Source organism: Thamnophis sirtalis, unplaced genomic scaffold (genome assembly GCF_051295495.1).
Source record: "Thamnophis sirtalis isolate CommonGarterSnake01/CBP01778 unplaced genomic scaffold, rThaSir2_p1.2 scaffold_10, whole genome shotgun sequence".
In the NCBI taxonomy this organism is placed as follows: Eukaryota; Metazoa; Chordata; class Lepidosauria; order Squamata; family Natricidae; genus Thamnophis; species Thamnophis sirtalis.
In genome coordinates, this window is record NW_028261390.1 from 58,378,571 (window position 1) to 58,404,978 (window position 26,408).

At 40.1% G+C, this 26,408-nt stretch overlaps 1 protein-coding gene across 3 annotated transcripts in view; it reads right to left on the reverse strand.

The window, feature by feature from the left end:
* MARCHF1 (membrane associated ring-CH-type finger 1) overlaps window positions 1–23,900 on the reverse strand; it is a 125,860-nt gene extending 101,960 nt beyond the window's left edge. Inside the window, exon 1 of one of the 3 annotated variants that reach the window (XM_087724676.1) lies at window positions 23,089–23,900. Coding sequence is in view for 1 of the 3 variants with exons in the window: in XM_087724677.1 (XP_087580803.1) it covers window positions 23,089–23,187 (99 nt within the window). In the remaining 2 variants the exon portion in view is untranslated. The remainder of the gene's footprint in view (window positions 1–23,088) is intronic. The other 2 variants (XM_087724677.1, XM_087724678.1) reach the window with 2 other exon arrangements.
* Window positions 23,901–26,408: the final 2,508 nt, after the last annotated feature.

Genomic DNA, 26,408 nt, shown 5'->3' on the forward strand with positions numbered 1-26,408 from the left:
ATTATCAAAATTTTATTTGTGTATAGGTATTCATTCCTATTTGTAACACAGTCCACTTTAAGTGAATTGTATCTTAAGAGTCTACTGTGGAATAAACTACTTTCTGATCAGAGGTGCCAACATTTTCAGAAAAAGCGTGAAATCTAGCAAAAACTACAGTAAGAATGTTATGAAGTTAACTATGTTACAAGTAGTTATAAGATTCTTATCTGTTCTACCCTCTACAGATGCTTGATTTCTTCTTCACTGCTACACAAATTTTATGTTGTCTTTTATTTAGGTTATGGCTGCTGGCATATGATTTATTGCATCCATACTCCATCCCATATTTTATTCTGCTGACACAAAGTGACATGATTTTCATTCTTCTTACTACAGCAAGCCACATGCCTTCAGGCCAGTTTAGCCAGCAAATACAAAAGCAGTAACAGGTGTTCCTATATTTCCAATGAATGCAAAAGTACATTACTGAGAGATGGCATTAAAATGCGTATTAGATAAGTATATTAATGGGGATGAAGAGTTACTTCACCCTGGGATAATTACATGTAATCTAATTTCCAGTAAATAGGTTACTGAAAAACCAATTATAACAGCTCTCCCCTTTTAAGAATAACCAGGTTCCCAAGCATCCTAAAAATATATATTTACACATTAGTTTGCTTGAAGATAAAGTGGTAACAGCTCTGCTCAATCCCCATGCTGTGATGAAGATGCTAGTATTAAAAATAACCTTCTATAATTAGAGCCAGATTTATGTTATATATTTTTCCTCTCGACTCAAATGCGCAGAATTATTTTGTTTCCTTGTAATTAAAGGAGAAATAAATCTAAACTTCATTTTGTCTTAGAAAAACTATTGCTCCAACAGAAAGGAAGCCAAGTAACTCATTCAAGCCTACTGATGTTGGTTTCCAAGACTTAAAGCTCAATTAGGAAGAGACCACTGTAGTGTATTTGACATTCCAAAGCAATTTATGCCTTCACAAAACCTATGTCGTTGTAGTATGCAATGAAACTTTTTGGGAGATGGCATGCACAGTATTAACTAGCAGTACCTGCTGTCAATCCTGCATGACCCATGTTCAATCTCTAGAATACATCAAACACTGTCCACATGGATAACCTGAATTGCCTTTTGCCAATTGGAGGATAAGCTTTTTAAAAACTCTGAGCTGAAAGTCTATGGAGATTCACAGTCACAGATGCCTTTTCAAGAGGCAACTGGACTTTCTTGTTTCTCTTTGAAGATGTTTCACTTCTCATCCAAGAAGCTTCTTCAGCTCTGACTAGATGGTGGGGAATGGAAGGATTTATATTCCTTGGAGAGAGCTGGTCATTTGCATTCTTTTAGCTGAAATGTGTATTTAATTGAATATTTTTGGTGTGCAATAACTAAACAACCGCAGAGTCCACTCTGAGATATGCATATTCTCTTCATTTGTAATAACAAAAGGAAAGTTTACACATTTGGTTTGGACTTTTTGCCTGAACAAAAAGAAAAAGCAGGAAACTGCAGGGCCATTTCTAAGCTGTTTGCTGCCAGAATTCGTCAGCAGCAACTCAAAAGTTCTGGAGAACAAGGAAGGAAATACTTAAGTCAGTAACTGTATTTTATCGATCCACCCAAAATATTTTTTTCATGTGCCACCTATTACAATTACTTCTTTGCAATTCATTTTTATACATAATAGTAGCATTGTAGAAATCTACAGGGCTAGCCAGAGGTCAAACTCAATGCCAAAAGACCTCATGTATTTAATCAATCACATCTGTATAGCCATCAATCATACAGTTACTAAGTGGCATACATGTTATAATCAAGAATATATAAAAACCATTAAGCAACCAATTTAAATTAAAAGAAATGAATAAAAAAGCAGGAAAACATACAGAGTGCATTCCATTCAACCATCTAACAGGCTCTACTTAACCAGGGAATCCCCAAGCTAGTTGACAAATTATCTTTTAGAAGGCTGACATATTGGGTAAATTGGAAAAAGCAAACATTTTTTCCCCCTCTGGGATTCTGGGTGTTGTTTCCCTTTGAAGAAAAAAAAAATACTTTCCTTTATTCATCTGCTTCTCTTATTCATCTATGTTTGCTGATGGCTGCAGAGCTTTCAAAACATGGGTTTCCTGTTTCCTTCTACTCCTGTTTAAAAGTTGAGACTTTATTGGCAACTCTGCTGTGCCTTATTTAGGAAAAGGCTCAAATGGGAGGGCGGGGGATACCGCACAAGTACCTGCAAGTTTTCTAAACAGTCTACAAGTTTTCTTTTACAGTCCTTACTGATAAAAGAAAAACAAGAAATCCAAGAAGAAACCAGTATGACTGCACAAATATCTCTTTGATAAACTGAAAGACAAAGGGCATAAGTACAAAAGATGGAAAGAGGGACACATAATTAAGGCAGAATATCAGCAGATAGCCTGAATCTGCAAAGATGAAGTCAGGAAAGCAAAGACTCAGAATGAACAAAGACTTGCAACAAAGGTCAAAGATAATAATTTTTTAAAAAACCTTTCTTTCAACATATAAATAACAAGAAAAAAGTCAAGGAAACGGTCCATTAAAAAGAGAAGATGGCAAGGAAGTAGCAGGCAGAACAGAAAAAATAAAGACGCTTAATTCATTCTTTGCATCAGTCTTCACACAAAAATAAATTATAGCCCAACCTATCAAAATATAAAAAACAGACTACAAATAAAACTTTAAATAAGCAAAAAAAATGGTTACAGAAAACCTGTCAGACCTTGATAATAAAATAATAAATTGTGTGAGATTGGAGAGTCCAAGCCTGAATTAATTAGCTGGAGCTCACTCAACTGTGTCCTGATGGGCCAAACTGAGTTGGAAAACAGGCTTTAAGGAAGAACAGGAGGCATGGTTAAGAAAATTGAACTCAGTCCTTGGGCAACCAACTAATTTAACACATGCTTGGACTCTCCAAGCAACGCACAGGAGAATTCACATTTTTTACATATCTATTTTAACCTCGATCAAATAAAACTGCTTTATATTCCTTCCTTTTACTTTTAACAATCCTAATCTTTATTGTCTTCAAGTAACTTTCTTTCTTTCTTTTTCTTTGTCCCACCTCAGAAAATTCTTCAAAGCTTGAAGAAATTTCTTTTGTAAACTCAATATAGGAAAATTTCCAAGTCATTTCTTGGTTTCTTATTTTTATATCCCATTTAATTATTAAGACATTGAGTTGTTTTTTTTTTTATTGATTGTTTTTTGGCATGTCAAGTGTAGCATTGGAATTTATGGAGAAGAAATGGTTAAAAGCGAATCCAACAATCACAGCAGAATGAAGATCCAGCAAGTATCTAATTCCTTTTCAGACAAAGAAAGGAATTAAGACAACCCACAAATACACCATAAAGTTTTTGCTCACAAGGAGACCACAAGGCTGCGGTATACATTGAGTTTAGGTATGGGAGACATGGGAATAACCATCTTTTGTTCAAACCACAGCTGGCATTTTCAAAAGTATGTTTGCTTCAAATATGTCCCTTTGTAATTAGTAATTTCTTGTTAACTGATTTTCAGTTATGAAGTGGTTTGGGGTCAATATGTTTTGGAGCACTGGTAAGTTTCCTTAAATCCTTAGCAGAAGAAATTTTGAATACAAATTTAAGGACTAAGCAAAAAATCCTTTGGAATATACAGCAAAAGAGATATTAGAACTTTTATTTCAGGTAGTTACAAATGGGCTAAAGGTCCAGATGGATTGAAATAACATTTTGGATTTAATATCCACAAGAACCCTTCCTGTGGAAAAATCCTTCCTGTTTTTGTTTTGAATTCTCTTAAAAATAATAGAATGAGACATTTAAGGCCTCTAGAAGGAACCAGAAGCAATTAAAGGAGAACACCTTTCATTAACTAATACAGAATTTAAAAATTTTTTTAACATTGGACATATTGAAGAATATTTTTTAAGAATGGACTTAGAAGTTAATTTTTAAGAGTGTCTGCCTCTACAGATATATTGGGTTTCAAAAATGTTATAAAAGAGAAATAAGCTTTATCTGAGACTTTCTGACCTGAAAGTGAATTTAAAAATGACAGCTACAAGAATGAGATTGAAAAAGTCCAGGTCATTTCTTCAATTTCTATTACTCCCCATATATCCACGTTATTTGCTACTGTGGGAATGAAGTACTGGTAGTCCTCAACTTAATACCACAATTGAGCCCAAAATCTATGTTGATAAGTGAGACATTTAAGTGAATTTTGCCCAATTATACAACTTTTTTGCAACAGTTCTTTTTTTATTTTTTAAACAAGCACAAACGGACACAACAAAAAACAAAAAAACATTTAAAACAATCTTCCATTACAAATTATAGAAAGTGTGTCATTTGGTTACAAAATTTCTATGCATCCCTTCCATAGTCATCACTTACAATTCATATCAAATCGCATATTTTTAATATATATATTATTGTACCTCAACCTTCATTTGACTGTGATTGTTTTTACATCCTTTTACATGAAATATTCTAAATTTAAAGTAAAACTATATAATGGCATTCCAATAGATCCTGCTAAAATCATCCAATCACATTACATCTTTATAACATATTCTAAATAAAAATTGGTTATATTTGTTATTAAAGCTTTTAAATCTCCTCTCATAGTCTCCATTTATAGTTTATATAAAATGTCATATTATCAAACTAATACACACACACACACACACACACATATGTGTGTGTGTGTGTGTATAATCATTAATCATTTATTTAACTATAACTATTATCACTTCATTTTATACATAATACTCTAAATTTAACTAAGTTTAACTTAATTTTTATTATACACTTTCATTACATCATCCTATATCTTTCCAGTAATAGTGCAGTCTTACGTCTCTTGCCATTTGTAGCATTAATATTCTGATTACTTTCTTGGTAAGTCTTGTATGTACTTTTCTTCGCAATTTGTTGTTCATTTCATATCTTATGAAAACTCAAAACCCTCCATCTGTTCCTTCCATCAACTTGTCTTTGGTTATCACTGGTGCTTCTGTTAAGTTTCTCTCCTTACCTCCATCTGGGGTAGAGTTCCAGTCCTTCTCTCTCCCCTTTCCATATTCCGCTCTTGCCAATTCCAACTACACTAAGTTTGCGGTCAGTATCCATGGTTTTCTTATCTCTTTGATCATTTTCCCTCAATTTTTAGAACTCTGTCCTCCACTTTCTTCATTTGATAAACAGCCTCAATTTTTCCATCAAATTTTTCTGTTTTGTGTTCTATATTCTCCAATCTCTTCTCAATTTTCTCTGTTACTACTAATAATTTTTGAATTTCAAATATAATCATTTGCAATGTTAAAATTTCTTTTTCCTGTTGCATCATTCTTCCAACTTGTAAACACTGCCACTATAGCATTCAAGGCTTTTTATTAGATTTCAAGCAAATTCATTATAATCTTTCAAGTCAAGGCTTTGTCTTCCCTCTAATCCAGTTACTGATAAAACTCCCGAAGAACACATGTATAAACAACCTGTGTTCTTCCGATTATCACTCTCAATAAACAAGCTGAAAAGCCTTGAAGTGTCAAATGATCAAAGAGAAAAAACAACAACGTTTCCAAGTCTCCAGCCTCTAAGTGGCAGTGTTACTTCTTTTCCCTCTGTTGTTACTACCCTCTTTGTATTCCTCTTTATATCTTTACCCTGGTCTCAGGCTGCTGTCGCTAAATGCCAGGTCTGTTATCCATAAGGCTCCCCTCGTCCGGGACTTGATTGTAGACGAGGGGGCAGACCTGGCATGTATTACTGAAACATGGCTGGGCACGGAGGGAGGAGTCCCCCTCGTAGAGCTGTGCCCAGACGGGTTTCAGGTGCTTCATCAGCCGAGAGCCCAGGGAAGGGGTGGCGGTGTGGCTATTGTAGTCCGGGAGTCTTTAGCTCCTCGTAGGATCCCTGCTCCGGAGCTTGTCGGGTGTGAGTCCTTGCTAGTGAAGTTGGACCTCAAGGGTCAAGCGGGTTTGCTGCTAACGTACCTGCCTCCCAACTGCGTTGCAGCGGCCCTCCCTGCGCTCCTCGAGTCAATAGCCGAGCTAGCAGTTGAGTTCCCTAGACTGATGGTTCTGGGGGACTTCAATCTGCCTTCGCTCGGTGAACACTCTGATGGAGCGCAGGAGTTCATGGCCTCCATGACAGCCATGGGCCTGACCCAGGTAATTCGAGGCCCTACCCACTTGGCAGGACATACACTCGACCTCGTATTCCTCTCGGAGCAGTGGAGTTATGATCTTGGTCTGAGGGGAAATGAGATCATTCCCCTGTCGTGGTCAGACCACTACCTACTGAGGCTAGACTTCCGGAGGCCAAACCCCCACCGTAGGGAGGAGGAACCGACCAGGTGGTTCCGCCCCAGGCGACTGATGGACCCTGTTAGGTTCCAGACGGAGCTTGGGGTCATTCCAGATGCTCTCGCCCACAGTTCGGCGGAGACTATTGCTGCGGCCTGGCACTCGGCGGCATCAGAGTCTCTAGACCGAATTGCGCCACTACGGCCCCTCCGGGTCAGCGGCTCGCGGAGACCCCCTTGGTTCACCGAGGAGCTCCGCGAGATAAAGCGCCGGAGGAGACGCCTAGAGCACCGGTGGAGATCCGATAGGTCCGTATCGAACCGAGCACTGTTGACAGCTTGCACCAAGGAGTATATTTGGGCATTGAGAACCGCCAAAAGATCACACATTGCCTCCTTGGTAGCGTCCGCCGAGTCTCGCCCAGCCGCCCTGTTCAGGATAACCCGCTCCCTCCTAAATAGGAGGGAGACGGGGAACCCCCTGCAGGGTAAGGCTGAGGAATATAGTCAGTTCTTGGCGGACAAAATTGCTCGGTTTCGATCGGAACTGGACTCCACCCCTGCAGATCCAGCCGGGACACAGGGGAATAACTTGGTAGACCATCTCTGGGTTGAGTTTCAGGATGTTGCCTCCGGGGATGTGGACAAGGCTATGCGAGCTGTGAGTTCCTCCACCTGCGTACTGGACCCGTGTCCCTCTTGGCTGACTGCCAACAGCAGAGAGGTGACACGAGGCTGGATCCAGGCGGTTGTTACCGCCTCTCTTCGGGAGGGACACCTCCCCACCGCGCTGAAGGCGGCGGTGGTGAGGCCCCTCCTGAAGAAACCGTCCTTGGATCCAGCAGTTCTTAACAACTATCGTCCAGTCTCCAACCTCCCCTTTCTGGGGAAGGTTGTTGAGAAGGTGGTGGCCTTACAGCTTCAGCGTACCTTGGAGGAAGCTAACTACCTTGACCCCTTCCAGTCTGGCTTCAGGCCCGGTTACAGCACTGAAACCGCTTTGGTCGCATTGACCGATGATCTCTGGAGAGCCAGAGATGGAGGCTATGCGTCCATCCTGGTTCTCCTCGACCTCTCAGCGGCTTTCGATACCATCGACCATGGTATCCTTCTGCGACGACTGCGGGAGGTGGGGGTGGGCGGCACTGTTTTACAGTGGTTCTCCTCCTACCTCTCGGACAGGTCGCAGTCGGTGTTGGTGGGGAGGGAGAGATCGTCCCCGAGGCCCCTAACCTATGGGGTGCCGCAGGGTTCGGTTCTGTCCCCCCTGCTGTTTAACATATACATGAAACCGCTGGGCGAGATCATTCGAAGGCACGGGATAAAATACCACCAGTATGCGGACGATACTCAGTTGTATCTGTCCGCCCCGTACCAACTCAATGAAGCGGTGGACGTGATGAGCCGGGGCCTTGAGGCTGTTAAAGACTGGATGAGAGCTAACAAACTGGTACTCAACCCGGAAAAGACCGAGTGGCTGTTGTGTTTTCCTCCCAAAAATTTGGCTAACGTTCCACCAATCAGGCTGGGGGGGCAAAACTTATCCCCCTCAGATAGGGTCCGCAACTTGGGAGTCCTCCTGGATCCACAGCTGAGTTTTGACCACCACTTGTCGGCTGTGACCAGGGGGGCATTTGCCCAGGTTCGCCTGGTGCGCCAGTTGCGGCCCTACCTGAACCGGGAGGCTCTCACAACAGTCACTCGAGCCCTTGTGATCTCTAGGCTGGAATACTGCAATGTGCTCTACATGGGGCTGCCCTTGAGGAGCATCCGGCGACTTCAGCTAGTCCAGAACGCGGCCGCGCGAGTGATCATGGGCGCACCACGGTTCGCCCATATAACACCAATCCTCCGTGAGCTGCGCTGGCTACCTGTTGATCGTCGGGTGCACTTCAAGGTTTTACTTACCACCTATAAAGCGCTCCATGGTAGTGGATCTGACTATTTGAGAGACCGCCTCCTGCCAATCACCTCCCTGCGTCCCATCAGATCGCACAGAGTAGGCCTCCTCCGAATTCCATCCGCCAGTCAGTGCCGACTGGCGACTACGCGGAGGAGAGCCTTCTCAGTTGCTGCTCCGACATTATGGAACAACCTCCCCGTGGAGATCCGTACCCTCACCACAGTCCAGGCCTTCCGCACAGCCGTTAAGAACTGGCTATCCCGTCAGGCCTGGGGATAGGATTACTCTCACCCCGCCCGAATGTTGAGTGAATGTTGTGTTTTACGATCAATTTTCTTTTAATCACGATTCCTTTTTTAAGTCTTGTCTTGCACTCCCTTCCCTTCACTGTTGTAAGCCGCCCTGAGTCCCCTCAGGGAAAAGGGCGGCATATAAATTTTCAATAAAATGAAAAAAAAAAAAAATGAAAAAAAAAATTATGTTCCAAACTGAAAGAAAAAAGATTCTTAAATGGAGAAAAAAAACAATCCAATCAAGCATTGTAAAAAAAATAATTAAACCATAGGTATAAAAAAGAATAAAAATATAAAAAGAAAAACTAATCCATTCAGTTTAAAAAATAGGAAACATTTGCAAAATATCTATCCATAAAAAGAAAAAGAAAAAAAAAGATAAAGGTAGTTCCTTTTCTGATAATAAAATTTTCTCACCAATTTGACGCACTTTCTCTTTCCACTTTCTTTCCATTCCGGAGCTGTCCTAACTTTAGCAGCTTCAATGGCTATGTTTCTGTCGTCGGAAATAAGAGCTTCTCCTGGATCAATCAGGGACTTTGCGGTGTCCCTGAGATCAGCAGGACGTACTCTACTCTATCATTGTCTCTACGGGATGGTTTAGGTCCAAAAGGACCATCCAGGACCATCTGGCGGCTCTAAGATCGCACATCGTGTCATCGTGACGTCAGCTCCTACTTCCAACAGTTCTTAAATGAATCACTGCAGATGTTAAATTAGTTGTGAAGTAAATGATTTCCCCATTGACTTTGCTTGTGAGAAGGTTGCAAAAGATGGACACATGGCCCTGGGCACCGCAACCATCATATATGAGTCAGTTGCCAAACTCTGAATTTTGACCACATGATCATGGGATGCTGCTGTTCATAAGCGAGAAATGGTCATTGTCACTTTTTTCAGTGCTATTGTAACTTTGAACAAACTATTGTAAGTTGAAGACTACCTAAACCAGTATTTTAGGTTCTTTTATTGTAACTACTCACTATAGTAAAACATTTATAGAAAGGCATGCAATTTATAATTGTATAGTTTATAAAGCACTTCAAAACAACAGATTATATAAAGCAAAGCAGATGACTTCAAACGAACAAAAAGAACAAAAAAATCATGTGTCACAATTCATGCTAGTTTTTAAATGGTTAATTACAAATTATACCACAATGACAGAATTCTTAATTTATAAATATACACTGTGTATCTTACACTTTATAAGGAAGCTATAATTTGGAAGGTCTCAGCTTGTATGCTGTGCATAATTTTACACCACTGTAGCTAATTAAACATTTTAGTGTAATCATCTGTCTTGTTTTTAACATTGAGCCAAAAGAAACATGAAATCAAAGTGATTTACTTTTTGTTAAGGATGGCTATCTGAACTGCAGATATACAAATGTAACATGTAAAACATGTCCAGTCCATCATGGATGGAGACCATGGCAAATAGTAGAAACAAAAGATACAGTATTTAATGTTGGTTTTTGAAAAACATTCAAAGCATTTCTTTAAAATGATAACTCAGAGCTTTGAGGCAGCCACAATTTTCAAAGGATGAGCTTGGCTGCTTCACAGTAATTTACTGGGTTGTTTTTTTTTACTTGAGCATGAATGCCATTGGATCAAAGGAAATCAAGGCAGTAATGCCTTGGGTACATGTATTTTCATACTGAGAAGACCAAGAAAAAGGATCAGTGTCAGAGTCAAGCTTTTGAAAGATGTGGATGTCTCTCTGCTCCAATTAGTGGGTTCACAAGGTTGCATTAAGAAGGGGTGTCTCCAATACACAGACTGATGCAGAGGGGCATGCAATCCAGAGACAAACCCAGGAGACAGTATAAAAATATAAATTCAGGATCACAGTCACAGAATAGAACACAGAATAAGTCTGAATAAAGAAAATGAATCATGGATCATCCAAAGATGGTCCATCAATTATTCATCTATTTGAATAGTATGATCAGTTCAAACTGATGAAAATTAGTGCAGTATTGCAGTTTAAAGAGGATCAACCCTGCCAGGTAGAAAGGAAGCATGGTTCTGCTAAGTATTTTAAATAAGGCAGGAATGCATGATGAATTATAACAGCAACAGTGTAGAATAATGAGCAACAGGGAAGAGATTAGCATTGTTCAGACATCCCATGTTTTTTTCAAATGTGAGAAAAGAACTTTTCCAGGGAACCATAAATTGCTACCATATTTCTTTGCCTGATCATCTCACCTTAAACATAATCCTAACAAATCAACTGGTTCAAAAACAAATTCTATTTTTAACATAATGAGTAAGATAAATGGTCTCCTTGCACATATGTGCTAGTCATTCCCGGCTCTAGGGGGCGGTGCTCATCTCTGTTTCAAAGCTGAAGAGCCAGCGCTTTCCATGGTCATGTGGCTGGCATGACTAAATGCCAAAGGCGCACAGAACACTGTTACCTTCCCACCAAAGGTGGTTCCTACTTTTCTACTTGCATTTTTACATGCTTTCGAACTGCTAGTTTGGCAAAAGCTGGGACAAGTAATGGGAACTCACTCAGTTATATGCAGTGGTGGGATTCAAATAATTTAACAACTGGTTCTCTGCCCTAATGATTTCTTCCAACAACCAGTTCACCAAATGGTTCAGAAAGTTAACAACCAGTTCTCCCGAAGTGGTGTGAACTGGCTGAATCCCACCACTGGTTACGCGACACTAGGGATTTGAACCGCTGAACTACCAAACTTTCTGATCGACAAGCTCAGCATCTTAGCCACTGAGCCACTGCATCCCAATAATATAATAAGTCACTGTTTAATAGCCAAGGACTACACTTAACATTTTTGAGGATTTGAATACCACCAAAGCAAATTATTCTGTATTATGTAACTGATGGACTAAAAGTTTAGGAAAAGCTTTAAGAGAGTATTCTTTACTTCTTAACTAAGATATACCTATTTTGAGTCTGTTACAGGATTCCCTCCCCCCCCCCCACACACACTTTATTCTCAAAGCAACATGAAATTCCAACTAAAGATGTGTGGTGGGATAGAGACTATGTACAGTAGCTTGAAAAAAGGATATTTAAGGGGATTCATCTCATCTTATTCATTGGTGGATTAACCATTAAGCAGACTAAGCACATGCTTAGGGCACTAGGCACCACAAAGTTGAGAAAGAAAAACCAATGAAGATTTGTACAGTATGTACAAAAGATGGAGGCACCAAGATTTGTCAGTGCTTAGGACACCAGTGAGCCTTAATCCACCACTGATCTTATTCTTGTGTATTTTAGAGCTTACGCAGCACTTCTGCTTCAAAGAAGAAAAGGTGCTTTGGGGCCTACAGAGGGTGTACATGTTACCTCTCAGCAACTCCATGCAGCAGCTGCACCTTTCCCTGGGATGTTACAGTTGTTTTGACAGAGCCACACAACTCAAAACTATTTTGATTACAAATGAGAATCCAAGGAATATTTTACAAGTCACTGTGGACAAATATCAAACAAGTATGTTCTCTGTTACTTATCCCTGTATACTTAATCCTTGCACAGGAATAACTGAAATTTATCCATTTAAATGAGCAAGCAGAGGCTTCAAAGGTGTCCAGTGTATAAGCATTTCCAGTATTATAATTAGACAGTTCTACTTATCCTTGTTTTTGTGGCACCATTTTTACAATCTCTTTGTATCTGGCAATCAATTCTCACGTTGAAAAAGTTCACTATAATTTATTGAGTAATGGCTATATACAGGTGTGGGTTCCTGCCAGTTCTAACCTCTTCTATAGAAGAGGTTCCACAAATCTACAGTGCCGTTTAGAACTGGTTCCAGCTCCCCTCCCCCTGCCCGTCCGCACATCATCAAGTAGCCGGTAGCCTCCCACTGTCCAGGGCGATCCCACAAAGTTGGCCTCCTCAGGGTGCCGTCAGCCAGACAGTGTCGGCTAGCAACCCCCAGGGGGAGAGCCTTCTCTGTGGGAGCGCCTTCCCTCTGGAATGAGCTGCCCCCGGAGCTTCGTATAATCCCCGACCTCCGGTCCTTCCGACATGCCCTAAAAAGTTGGCTTTTCCAGCAAGCTGGCTTGGCCTGAACAAATAGCAATAGCAATAGCAGTTAGACTTATATACCACTTCATACGGCTTTCAGCCCTCTCTAAGCGGTTTACAGAGTTAGCATATTGCCCCCAACAACAATCTGGGTCCTCATTTTACCCACCTCGGAAGGATGGAAGGCTGAGTCAACCCTGAGCCAGTGAGATTTGAACAGCCGAACTGCAGAACTGCAGTCAGCTGAAGTAGCCTGCAGTGCTGCATTTAACCACTGCGCCACCTTGGCTCCTCAAAATAAAATAAATGATTGATTATTGTTAATTTTAATCATTTTTTTAAAAAAATATTGTTAATCTTAATCAGGTTTGTTTTTTGAATATTCTATCTAATTTTTTTAAAAACTTTTGCAATATGTTTTTTTTTTTAATGTTATACGCCGCCTGAGTCCTTGGGAGAAGGGCGGCATATAAATCCAATAAACCAAACCAAACCAACCAAACCAAGATGAAGAGCGAGAGGAGGAATTCTGGGAGTTGAAGTCCCCAAGTCTTAAAGCTATCAAGTTTGAACCCCACCCCTGGGGTTTTTTTCTAAAGGATTAGGGGTGCAAGGGTCTTGTAACTTGACAGCTTTAAGACTAGCGTGCTTCAAATGAGTTTCTGAGCCAACATTTTGGTTGCTAAGCAAGAGCGTTGTTAAGTGACTTTCACCACATTTTACAGGTTGGCCACGCCCACCCAGTCACATGATCGCCAAGCCACTCCTACTCAGTCACATGGCTGGCAAGCCACTCCTACCCAGTCACATGGTTGGCAAGCCACTCCCACAAAGCAGGCCACACCTATAGAAGAGGTTCTAAAAAAATTTGAAACCCACCACTGGCTATATGTTAAAACTATGGCTTATTAAATTTGTTAACCAATTGTATCTTGAATGTGTCCAGTTACAATGCCCACTCTGCTATTTCTCTACCTTTGTGGACTAAGAAATCCATTGCTGAACATAGCATAGTCGACAGTCACACTTATTTGAAGAAACAGTTATGATATTTTAATCTCCCATGGTCTTCTTTTAACACTTTCTCTTGCTAAACATTGCTTTTATGATAAGTCTATATACAAAAAACCATTTGCTTTATGCAGCCTTGGCTTCAGATGCAATAACAGAACGCAAACCAATTCTCATTGAAATAGCAACTGAGTAATCTTACTGCATAATATAAAGCTTTTCTTTTTAAGAAAAACAATGTGGGAAAAAGACTGTGCAGAATCATTCTCACTTTAAAAGTAACAAAGATGTATCACCTTAAGAACATTTTGCACCTCCGTTTGAGAACTTTCACTTGGAACTTCAAACTATTTAAAAAATTCCTGTGATTGAGGATGAGAGATGTTTTGCTATCCAAAGTTCAGAAAATTCAAAGAAGCCAGGGTTAAAGCAACAATTTCCAGTTATTAACTGAAATAATAATGTAGAAGTCAAGTGTAATTGCTGTGCACTGATTTTCCCTTTCCTTGACATTTTTATGTATAACATTAATTTTCCAACACTATTATTATTAAGATGACTTAATAGGATTGAAGCATTAATCTCATAAACATGCAATAGAGTTGATGATATTTCACTGACATTTTATTTAAATATTGAATAGTAAAAAGTTTCCAATTTTTTTTTAATGCTAAATTATTGACTGTACAACAGGAGTCCCCAATCCCCAGTCCATAGACCAGCACTGGTCCATGACATTCCAGAAACCAGGCCACACGAACAAGCAACGCCCCATTCGTGGGATGCAGGCAGCATACAAAATGACAGCTCCTTCGGTCTGCAGAAAAATGTATCTGCTCACCACCAATCCCTAGTGCCCAAAAGGTTGGGGACAGCTGCCGTACAATGTCAAAATAAGCAAATTATAGTGCTATATTGTCAAGAGATTCTTATATAATAGCAATAGCAATAACAGTTAGACTTATATACCGCTTCATAGGGCTTTCAGCCCTCTCTAAGCGGTTTACAGAGTCAGCATATCACCCCCACAGTCTGGGTCCTCATTTCACCCACCTCGGAAGGATGGAAGGCTGAGTCAACCTTGAGCTGGTGAGATTAGAACCGCTGAACTGCAGATAACAGTCAGCTGAAGTGGCCTGCAGTACTGCACCCTAACCACTGCGCCACCTCGGCTAATGGTGATGATCACGTGCCATCAAAGTATTTCAACTGTTAGCCACCACATTCTATGTAAGTTAGCCAACAATACAGTGTTTATTGGGAAGATAAGCAACTACGGAATTAATTTAATTATTAAATTTAACATATTAAGATTAAAGCTCTACTTTGTCTGATGTGGATTTAAAATTGAAGGTTTTTAAAAGTCTGTTTCAAAAATTCTTCATAGATAAAATATTGCACGTCAATGGAAAAAATTAATACCCTGCCCAAAAGGTATTATTTATTTTTTTAAAAAGCAAATCCATTCAGACAGTAACCAAAAAGTAGTTTAAAAGTACATTAAAAGGCTCCAAGCTCTATTGTTTGATAACACAAACATGAGTAAGGGAAAAAAAAGAAAGGATGATGACCCTAGAAGAAAAGAATCTGTTCTTAACAATGTCTAATACTGATACAAAGTCTAATTCTAGACTTTGATTATCTCAGTGTTTGTGTTTATCAAACTAATGTTTCTATGTACCTTCTCATTCACTTCTTGGAAGCAAAAATAGTTCACAGCCACCGACTGTGGCAAAAAAGACAAAACCAGGCAAAATGAGGACTCAGATTGTTGGGGGCAATATGCTTAGAGAGTATTGTATTGTATTGTATTTATTTGTCTTGTATGCCACCCACTCCCGAAGGACTCCGGGCGGCTCACAATAGACAAGGGAAGGGGGAAGACTAGACAAAGACAACACTTTAAAAACAAAACCGCAACATTCACAATTTCCGCGGGGCTGGATGTTTCACAGGCCCCCCGGCCTGCTGGAGCAGCCAGGACTTGGTGGCTTTGCGGAAAGCCGGGAGGGTCATAAGGGTCCGGATCTCGACAGGGAGATCATTCCAGAGGGCTGGAGCTGCAACAGAGAAGGCTCTCCCCCGGGGGGTCGCCAGCCGACATTGGCTGGCGGATGGAATCCGGAGGAGACCTAACCTGTGAGATCTGAACGGTCTATGGGAGGTAATCGGCAGGAGGCGGTCTCTCAGGTACCCAGGTCCGATGCCATGTAGGGCTTTATAGGAGGACTGTAAAGCACTGTGAAGCGGTATATAAGTCTAAGTGTTATTACTATCAGATGCTGCTGTATTAAACAGGTTTAGTATGTAGATCATCCTATAAGCCTATGGTTCTACAAGGACAAGAGACCTCATGAACACCCTCTTGAGTAAAACCCCTCAAGTAATTATGTTTAGGATTTTCAATCATGTTCAGGCAATCTGTGAAGTTTATTCTCCCCATATGGTTCTCCATTTTAAAAAGGTGAGTGTGTCCAGTGGAAAATATCTATACCAATGGGACTATCCATCAATTCAGAATATATTTATGGAGTCCCTATGTATGTAGACAGCCTTCAAGGATATAGAAGGTTGTAAATTGTGAAAGAAGATAAAGAAGATAAGAAGATGACATAAGCCTCAAAGAAATCTGGGACCAGAACACCGACACATTCTGTCTCTAGTATAGACCAGCAATATTTGCTAAGAGCCTTCGATCTGCTACATGTACTCTGATTGACAGTCTAAAATAAGAATCTGAAAATATTTGAAAACACAAAAAAAGCCAACAGTTTGTCACATGATTACCATTACAATTTTTATTCACCATTATAATCATCTAATACAGTGATAGTGAACCTTTTCTAGCCATGAGCCAAAAGTGGAGGAAGCCCAGAAGGGTCGTGCACCGGTGTGCCACACCCATAATGCTATGCACACAACCCCAGTGCGCATGCGCGCATGGCCAGCACTCCAGCCCCATTTTTGGTGTGCTTTTTTCGCGCCCTCCAGGCTCCAGAGGCTTTATAGGAGCCTGGGGAGGGCGAAAACAGCCTTCCCGCCCCCATCCGGAGGCTCTCCAGAGGCGTCAGGAGCTTCCCTGAAGCCTCCGGAGAGTGAAAAAATGCCCCAATGGAAGTTCAGGAACAGACTTCCGGTTTGCTATGTAGGTTTGCTTCCAATTTTAGCCCTCTGAAGCCTTCAGAGGTCTTCAGGAGGCCTTCCTGAAGGCTCCGGAGGGCAGGGCCCTTTTTCGTCCTCCAGAGCCTATAGGGGCCTTCCAGAGGTTTCCCTGAAGGTTCCAGAGGAGAAAAAGGACTCTACGAGCAAACCGGAACTCCGGAGGGCAAAAAAATGACCCTACAAGCAAACTGGATGTCACTTCCTGGTTGCTCGTAGAGTCATTTTTTGCCCTCCAGAGCCTTCAAGGAAGCCTCCTGAAGGCTTCGGAGGGCTAAAACTGGCCCTATGAGCAACCAGGAAGTGACATCCAGTTTGCTTGTAGGGTCATTTTTTTGCCCTCCGGAGCCCTCAGGAAAGCCTCTTGAAGGCTATGGAGGGCTAAAAGCGGCCCTACAAGCAAACCAGCAGTACGTTCCTAAACTTCCGGTTTGCCCTGGAAGCTCCTGAAGCCTCTGGAGGGCAAAAAAATGGCCTCACAAGAAGGCCAAACTCAGCTGGCCAGCGTGCCCGGATAAATGGCTCTGCGTGTCACCTGTGGCACACATGCCATAGGTTCACCATCATGGATCTAATATATTCTGCAGTCATCATTCAGCATTGTGAATATTTTTTCCACATTATTAACCTCTTATAACTTGGCCAAAGTCACCCAGCTGGTTTTCATACCTAAGGGAGGTCTAGAGCTCAAGTCTCCTAGTTTCTACAACAGCATCTTAACCCAGGGACCTGTAAATTGAGTCTGTAATATTCCCTCTATCTATTTTGTTTATCAAAATGCAGTTTTGGAGACATATGTGTCCAAATATGCAGTTTTTATAGCTAATATCTACACCAATGTACAACTTTTTCTATGAACATAACCTACAACCACTTGGCCAAAAACTATTTCTTTAGTTTTTAAAAACAAATGATTATAAATTCTCATAAGAATTGTATCAATGCAGATGTTCAATTTCCATGGATTTTAAAAATTGATAGTCCTTGTGACTACTTCCTTTCTGTCTGGAATATTTACCCCTTTTAAACCAGTGTCCTTTAGATGTTCACTGAAGACTCTGTATATTCTCTCTGGGCTTCCTTGTGTGAACATTTATGAATAAATTGTTTTGCTTTATATTGCTTGGGATAATATAATGGTGGAATGGATGGATGTTTCCTTTTCCTTCTATACAAGTTGTGCAGTTGACTGCAAAATTGCATTAATTTTTATATAGTAGTTTTACTGACTGTTTAAACCTTACAATAAACTTATACAAAATGAACACAGATGTTGATTTCTTTATGAAGAGACTAAGTACATGCACTAAAGTATCCAATGTAAAGATGAGCTACCAAGAATCTACAAAAAAAAGCACTGTAATTATTAGTGCTAGTTTTAATCATCTGCATCAGCTCAAATTACCTAAAAAGGACATTAGCAAAAATGAATGTCATACTGTTTCTGTTCTACCATATTTTGCATAACAGTTATTGCACTGGAACAAATTCACCAATTAAATATAAGACACAAAGACCTAAGTGTAAATAGAATCGATGTTCTTTATCCTAAAACTTAAGAGGCAAAAAGCCTAATAGACTTATGAGGACATATAATATCTACTACAGTCAAAAGTCAAGACTATAAATTCTATTTTTTATGTTGACTGAATCTCCCCCCACCCCACTTCCTCAGAAGTGCATGGAACAGAAATATATCTTTTTGGAAGCTCTCTAGCATTGATCACCACCTTGATGGAACTTTAAGAAAGTTTCTCAAATTTTATACAATTATCAAAAAATGCTGAGCATCTATTGTTATATTTGAAGAGGGATGTAACATATAGTCAAATCACTCCCAATTTCCTCCCTTAAAAACAATTATTTTCCAAATTGTGCTCTGCAATAAACTACTTTCATGAAATACTTTTCTCAATAATTGTAGTAATTTGAAATGTTCCTTCTGCCCTTTTCCATCTTTTTCACATATGGTTTCTTCATAAATAAAAGCTTACCAAAATTTTAAATATTATAAGCTCGAAATATTACAACGCAATATACATCACTGCAATACATAGTAAACCATGATAGCTGTCCAATGTGCTGAAATTATTCATATTGGTGTGCTCAGGTAGTAAGTTATGAAAAATTTAATATTACTGATTTTAAAAGCTAAACTTTTAAATAAACAATTCAATATATTTATTTCTAGATTAGATAAATTTCAAATTCTTTTGATGTAAATTAAGCTACATATTTCACTTAAAGTTTGCTGTTCTTCAAATCAATTGATATCTTATATGATTCCTTCAGAATTATTCTACCCAACGTTCTATCAAATGAAAAAGGTAAGATTATTTTCCAAATGTTTTATCAGTATTTTATTATATCACCCAAAATATTTCAGACATGTACTTTCTTTTTAAGTCTCAAACTTTTTCCCCATACTTTCAGTAACAGTTGTAAAGGGATACAAATCTTAAATGGTGTATGCTGGGAAAGCTAAATAAACCATTGATCATGCACCTTAAATGTAATTTCTCCTACATTATGTAACCTTTTGAGTACTAATACTTGACTCCATTTAATGTAATTCCATCTGGCAAGTTAAGATGAGAGACAATGACTCTCAACCCATTTTATGACTTTTTATCATTTCTTTCTCCATGCTAGGTAGGTAAATTACAGAATTCTTGAAGTATAATCTCTTCTGCTAAATTTTGAGAAATTTGATTTTCAGTCACCAAGTTCCAATTGCAAAATATAAATAAGCAGCCATAGTTTTGAGGGAAACATTTGGCCAAATAGGTCTTGCATAGCCTTCTAGTAAGACTTACAAACTTTCCAAACAGTATTTTATATTCAAACTACATCATTGGTGAATTTTGTTAATATTCATGTACTGGAATATATATCATTTACTTTTCAAAAGGCACTTTAAAATATTCAATCTACAGTAACTGATGTTGGGTCTCATTAGTAAGCCAAGCAGTTAGGGGGAAAAAGCTACAGTTCATCATAAACTAAAGAGCAGCAATTAATATTTTCTTACTTCAGCTCCATCAAAGAATGTTCTACATTTTGCAAGAATAATAAAACAGCATGCATATATAAACACACACAAACACATGGGGTGCGGGGAGGGGATTGAGATCCAAGAAGAAGCTAAAGGACCAAGAGAGAGAGAATATGCAACAAAACTTAAGTGTTCCTTACATAAGTTAAGCACAAGTATTTTGAGTTTCAAATTGTTAAAATGGTTATGTTTACAATAAGTAGAAGAAAACTAGTGGAGGAAGGTTTCATAGAGAGACTTGAAGGAAACTTCCCAAAGAAAAGATTTTTAATTTCAGACAAAAATTTTCTAAGAAAGCAATCTATCCTTCACGAAAACACAAATTATAATTTTTATTCGAAATTTCTTCAGATCAGAGTAAGTTCCATTAGGCTTTCCAACATTCTCCAGAAAGTAAGCAAATCTCTTTGATTTGGGGACATGGCATTTCCCCAGGCTTGAGTTCCTCTACTGTACAATTTTCATAATCCAAATCTCTGCTGACTGGGATTTTTGAGAGTTTAATATATTTTGTTGACACCAAATTAGAGAAAGCAGTTTAGAGCATAATCTAAGAATTTTCAGTGTAAAAGATTTCTTTGGAAGACAAATTTATATGGAAAGAATTTCCTGATGATAAAAGTTTAAGATCCATTAGAAAGCAAAAAATCTAGATTAGGCTTTCACTTAAAGACAGGAACCCTTATTATGATATATATTTTAAAAGTATGAAAACGTGAAACGGAAAGATGACTATGAGATCATTTATACCGATGAAAAAATAGTGTTTTAAATTGGTCAAGCTGGAATCTACTGATGTCATCCAAATAAAGACATTGAAAAAAATGTCTATGGAGATTCTCAGTTAACCAGGTCACAGTGGTTCCAAAGATGCTTTTTCAAAAGGCATCTGGACTTTTTTGTTTTCCCTTGAAAACATTTCGCTTCTCATCACTTCTTCAGTTTTGACTGAATGGTGGAGGATGGAAGGATTTATAAATAAGGAACATAAATCTTCTATCCTCCACCATTCAATCAGAACTAAAGAAACGTCTTGGATGTTGACTATCTTCAAGGGGGGAAAAAACCAAGAAAGTCCAGTTGCCTTTTGAAAAAGCACCTTTGGGACAGTGAAGAAAATGGATCTTGAACTACATAGCCTCAAGCATAATCTGATAAGAGTTTGAGGGGTAAGAATGCAGAAGCAACTCATCAATTTTCAGTTACAGTCCTATATTAAAATAAAAGCACATGATTTTATTTAAGCATTCTCTAATGCAGTTAAAATGCAATGATTTGTTAAATATACTCCTTTGTATGAGATAGCATAAAAACAGACTCTAAACCTGCAAGCACAAGGAATAAACTGAGGTGCAGCTTAGAAAACTATGTAAGGCAAAGTATAATATAGCTTGAAGATTATTTCTTTGTCTTTGAAGGTAGAAAGGGGCTACTTCTCGGAAAATGTGGGAGTCAAGATTGTGGCATTTGTTCAAACAAAGGTTGTATAAAGGCTTTTTGTATTCCTGAACTAAACTTAATTCTAGATTGAAAATACAAAGAATTCTCTATTCTTACTGATATTATACAGACATTGTTGTAGTGCAGCAAGTAAACAGGCAAGAAATTCAAAATACCATATGACAGCCTTGCCACACATTTTTTTAATTGATGAAGTTTATTAAAACCTGTCATTCCTACAAAAAAGAAGAAAATTAATTTTCAATGTTTTATTGCATTATATTTCTAAATCTTCCTGAATAACTTCTGTTGTCCCACCATGAGATGATACAGTATAGCTATACTGTATATGTATACAAGCATCTCAAGCTTCCCAAAATAAATATTTCCAAATTAAATGTTCCTTTCAAAATAAAATAATAAGGAAAAACTTTTGGGGAATGTTCTAGTGCTCAATAATGGAAGTTGATCAATACTAATTTTGTGAACCTTATAGACAGTTTATGGGTATCAAATTACTTATGTAATTCGTACTTCCATATTATCTATGTAAATGTATGATACGATATTAACTTTTTATTCAATCAGGATCTGTGTAATTGTTTTATTTTCTTAGACACCTTTTCCCTTGTTGATTCTCAGTTGATTCTCAGTAAGTGAAACTCGAATATACTTTACAATCATCAGTACTTTTTTAATATCATGACCACACCTGGTCTAACTGGGGAAAACAGGTTTTTTTTTGTGAGAAACCTAAGAATGTTTGTAGCTGAAAATGGGACTCATAATCTCTATATTAGAAACAAGCCAACTGGCATATGACAAAATTTAAGTCAGGAGTCAGTAAATCACCTGCTATTTTATACTAGTGCATAAATTGCTCTCTGGAATTGAGAAATAAATCATATAAACTATGAAAAAGAGCTGTAATAGGACACCAATAGAAAATGCAGGAAATCTTCTTCTATTAAATATCCCCATTTGTTCTGTTCTGAGTCACATTCATTCACAATTGAAAATGTATGTTAAAGGTCAATTAGGAATGTTTACAAGACAGTGTAATTAAAAAAAAAGCAAGCAGCTTCTTCTCCACATAGCATTAAAGCCTTCAGCCTGAACCACCTTTATAAAATTTACTTTTCTTAGATGAACCGAGATCATTGCTACAACACATGTTTTCTACAAATATGATGTATAGGCTGCTAGATACTTAGATATCCAGAATGTCCTAATAAACAATGACAGGATTGGGGAGGGGGGTGTCTTTTTCCCCCCTCTAAAAGAAAGGAAACAATGGGATGAAAAACAAGGGCAACTCAGAAGAAATAATAAATTGTGCGGTTCAGAAAATTTGGTAGACTGATGCTATTATTGTCTGAATGCCTATCCTTGCAATGAAGATATTTTGATACAATCCTCTTTTGAGACATTTCCCCTATCGTCTATGAAGAAGATGCTCGGTTGACTTTTTGCATGTCATCTGAAAACACAGAAAGAACAGTCTCTATTGTTTGCAGAACCAACGGTCTGTGTTTCTTCCTCTGTAACCCCCCCCTTTTCCTGCAAAAGTGTCCTTTCAAAACGTACAAACAAAGCTTGACAGTTCACATTTTTTTAATGTTGTCCCCTACACAAGTGCTTATTGCTCCCCTTAATGTGGGGAGGGGGGAAGGAGCTTGCATAGGAGAAGCCCTTATTAGGAAAGCACCCGAAGACAGCATTTCAGCATTGCAACCATATATTGGATAGAGGAAGGGATATTCCCCATCCCAATTCTTCCTGTTGAGTAAACAGGGGTATTCCCACCTCCTCCCTCGCCCTTCCCAACCATTCTTTGTCAACCTGTTTCAACCAAAACCAAAAACCTCCTCTTACCTCGACTTCCCTGTTCTTCTCTTTGTTTCTACCTATGGAACTTCTCCCATTGCTGGTGGTCTCCTGCGCTGGGATTACCGAGATCCGCCGGAGAGGCATTTGGACAAGGCTGTGGGTTGCCTAAGCCTGATTGGACGTCTTTCAGCTTCACTCCCTCTCAGTAGCCCACCTGGAAAATTGTTCATATCCCTCGCGTCGCCGAAGCCGGTGCCTTGCGAAAAGCAGCGCAGCGATTCTGAAGATTTCTTTCGAGGGGAGGGGGCGGAAGGAAAGCAACCACCACCACCAGCAGCAGCAGCAGCCCTGCCCGTGACTTTCAGGCAGAGCGCAGGAGAGGCGGCCGATAAAAAAGGCAGAATATTCCCGGAGTTTGTAATTTCTCTGAAGAGGCAGAGTTCCTGCTCTCCGGAGTCGGAACTCCGCCGCTTTGTCACTGGAGGAGCAACTTCTTCCCCACCCCCCAGTCGTTTCTCCGGAGCATTGTGGGAGACAATTCAATGTCTCTGTTACCTAATAACTGTCATGGAAACGAAGGCAAAGCTGGGTCTTGATTAAAAAAAAGGCGTTCCTTTTCCTCTCACGGCTTCGCGGGCGCTTCCATTTTTGCAACAGTCGCTTTGGTGACTCCTCGTTTGGCCGCCCGGCTGCTGCCTCCCCTCCCGAGAGAGAAAGAGAGAGAGAGAGCAGCCAGCCGCAGCCCGTCTCGGCTGGTACCGCCTGGTGCGCTGGCGCTGCCTAGGTAATCAAATTAAGGGCCCAGGCGAAAGGCGCTTAGCGTCCTATTTTGGAGCCAAATCTCTTCCCCGGAAGGCACCTCCTCGCCCTGTCCTTCACACGCCTCCAGTAATCTGCTTAGGGTTCAAAGAACCTGCCCCGAAGGGGGGAAAAAAAGGAATGCTTCAACCTGAAATAAGAAAAGTGGTGCCGGCAGAAAAAGAGCAGCAATTGCAAACGGGCCTCCCTGGGGCAACCAGTAGGAAAACATTTAACCCTTTTCCTTCCGCGTCTTCAGCAAAAGTATTTAAATGGACACAGGAGGCGCTTGGCCGCTTTCTGGACAGTTCTGGGAAAGGGGAGCCCATGGCAACAAAAGAACAGGAGCCGTGCAGTTTCACCAGCAACTCGCTTGCTGAACCTGGCAGGACACTGAGCCGGAATTTCCATAGAGCAGCTTAGTGCCTGGGGTTTGTGGGGTTTTTTTGGGTGGTGGTGGTGGTGGACTGAATTGGATCCTAACTTGGTGAAATTTCAAATCCCACTGATGCTGGGATGGGAAATGCCAATTGCTTTTCCTTGCTAGGGCAAGGCACATTGGTTCCTTGATAGACCTTTCTATCACCTATGCCACCTCACCTCTCCCCTTTCCATACCCACTGTGGAATCAATCTTTCTTTCTTTCTTTCTTTCTTTTGTGGGAGGTTATCATCCAGCCCTCTCCCAGAAAAATGAAATATCCTAGGAAATATTGAAAGGGCAGAATATTTCTCTGGATATGAAAAGAAAGAAACATGTTTTAAAAGACAGAATAGCTGCCTGTAGCTTCCTGCTCATCCCCACTTTTGTCAATGGGCTATTAAGAAGGCCAAGCTAGTCTCTTTTACATAATAAAGACTTCTCCACTGCAGCTCCACGGGGGATGGGAGTAAAGGCATGATAATATTGGGCCTTTACTCAACTGACCACATGGCATCTGAGAACTCAATTAAACCTGGATTCAAAACACAGCCCAGAGAGTTGCCCCTGCATGGCCCTATGGGAGTCTGACAACCAATCAGAATACATTTCTTACACAGGAACAGGAAATGGAAACAGAGAGAGGGGACTGAATAGATTATAAAAAGCCTAGCAAGCCCCTCCCTCAGCCCTTCTCTTTTTCTCCACCAAGCATGTGATCACCTTTTCTGTTCAGGGCTCAAGCCATGTGGCCCTGTCCAACAATAAACTATCTTTCCAAGCAGCCTCCATGTCTCCAGTGTCTTTTTCCCCACTTGGAGCCGAACCCAGAAGGACATTTCTTTCATCACTTTTTTTTCCTCTTTTAGCTTCCTGTGTCTAATTTAAACAATTTCAAACTGGAAATGGTGCCTTGGAAGTTATTCTATCTAGGCCAGTGGTTCCCAAACTTGGCAACTTTAAGACTTGTGGACTTCAAGTTGCCAAGTTTGGGAACCACTGATCTAGGCTGTTCTGGATTCCAACAACTCTTCCAACTGGGTTCATACTGGTGCAGCTGAACTGAAGCCAAGTACCAGGAGACAGACTGAGAGATCCCTGCACTTTCTGGAGATGGCTAGAGCTTTACCTTCACATACTAGTGGGAACTTCAGTAAGATTACAGAGGGAAGACATGTACTGTTCAAGTGATGCAGAAAAGAATGCCACCTATTTTATGATCCCCATCCCACAGCTTTCTTTGTATGGGGAAGCAGGGTTCCCACTGGCTGTTGGGTTTCCGTGGAAGACAGCATCAAAGGCCTGAAATGGTTTCTTCCATCCTCTAGTGCACAGGTATCAAACTCATGGTGTCACGTTACCATCACATGATGTTCCACGATGGTTTTTGCCTTCGCAGAGCTGGGATGGGCGTGGCCTGCACGTGATGCACCAGGCCCGCAGGCTGCCAGTTTGACACCCCTGATCTAGTGAATGCTATTGGCTGTTATGAGAAACTTGCTGTTTCCAAAACCGCTGACAAAGAGTTGCAGAAGTTGTTAGTTTCTGGAAGCAGAGAAAAAGAGACATTTAGTTTGCTCTTCTAATTACAAGGACGGTATACCAGTTCCCACCAGTATCCCACCATCTCCAGGAATAGTTTATATGCTGTGCCATAATGTGGACAATTGTCTTTCATTAGGACTTAGTGGAAACTAGGCAGCAGGTCTGAGGAAAAAAATATAAAGGATCAAAATAGGTTACTTTAGACTTACAAGAGAACATAAGAGAGATATCCCTTACTGTACTGCCTGCTTGTTCTTCCACACAGAGTGCTGGAGGCAATCATACCTAACTAAACAGTGTTCCTACAGGTCAAAGCACAAGTTTTATGCTCTTACTTCAATACTGCAAGTTACCATCTGGTTCACCATTTTGACACGGGCTTTTAGTAGTCACCTCTGATTGCCCAGGTCTACCCCACTGCCCTGGAAATCATTGCCTGGCACTACCATCTCCTTCAAGACAGCCCAAATAAGATTCAGAAAACCTCACCCACTACCTGAGGGCTCATGGTTCATTTCATCCCTCTGCTGTCATCTTTAGTTCCTCCAACAACGGAAGACCAGATCGCTGAACTCTGAACTTTATTTCATGGCCAAATTTTA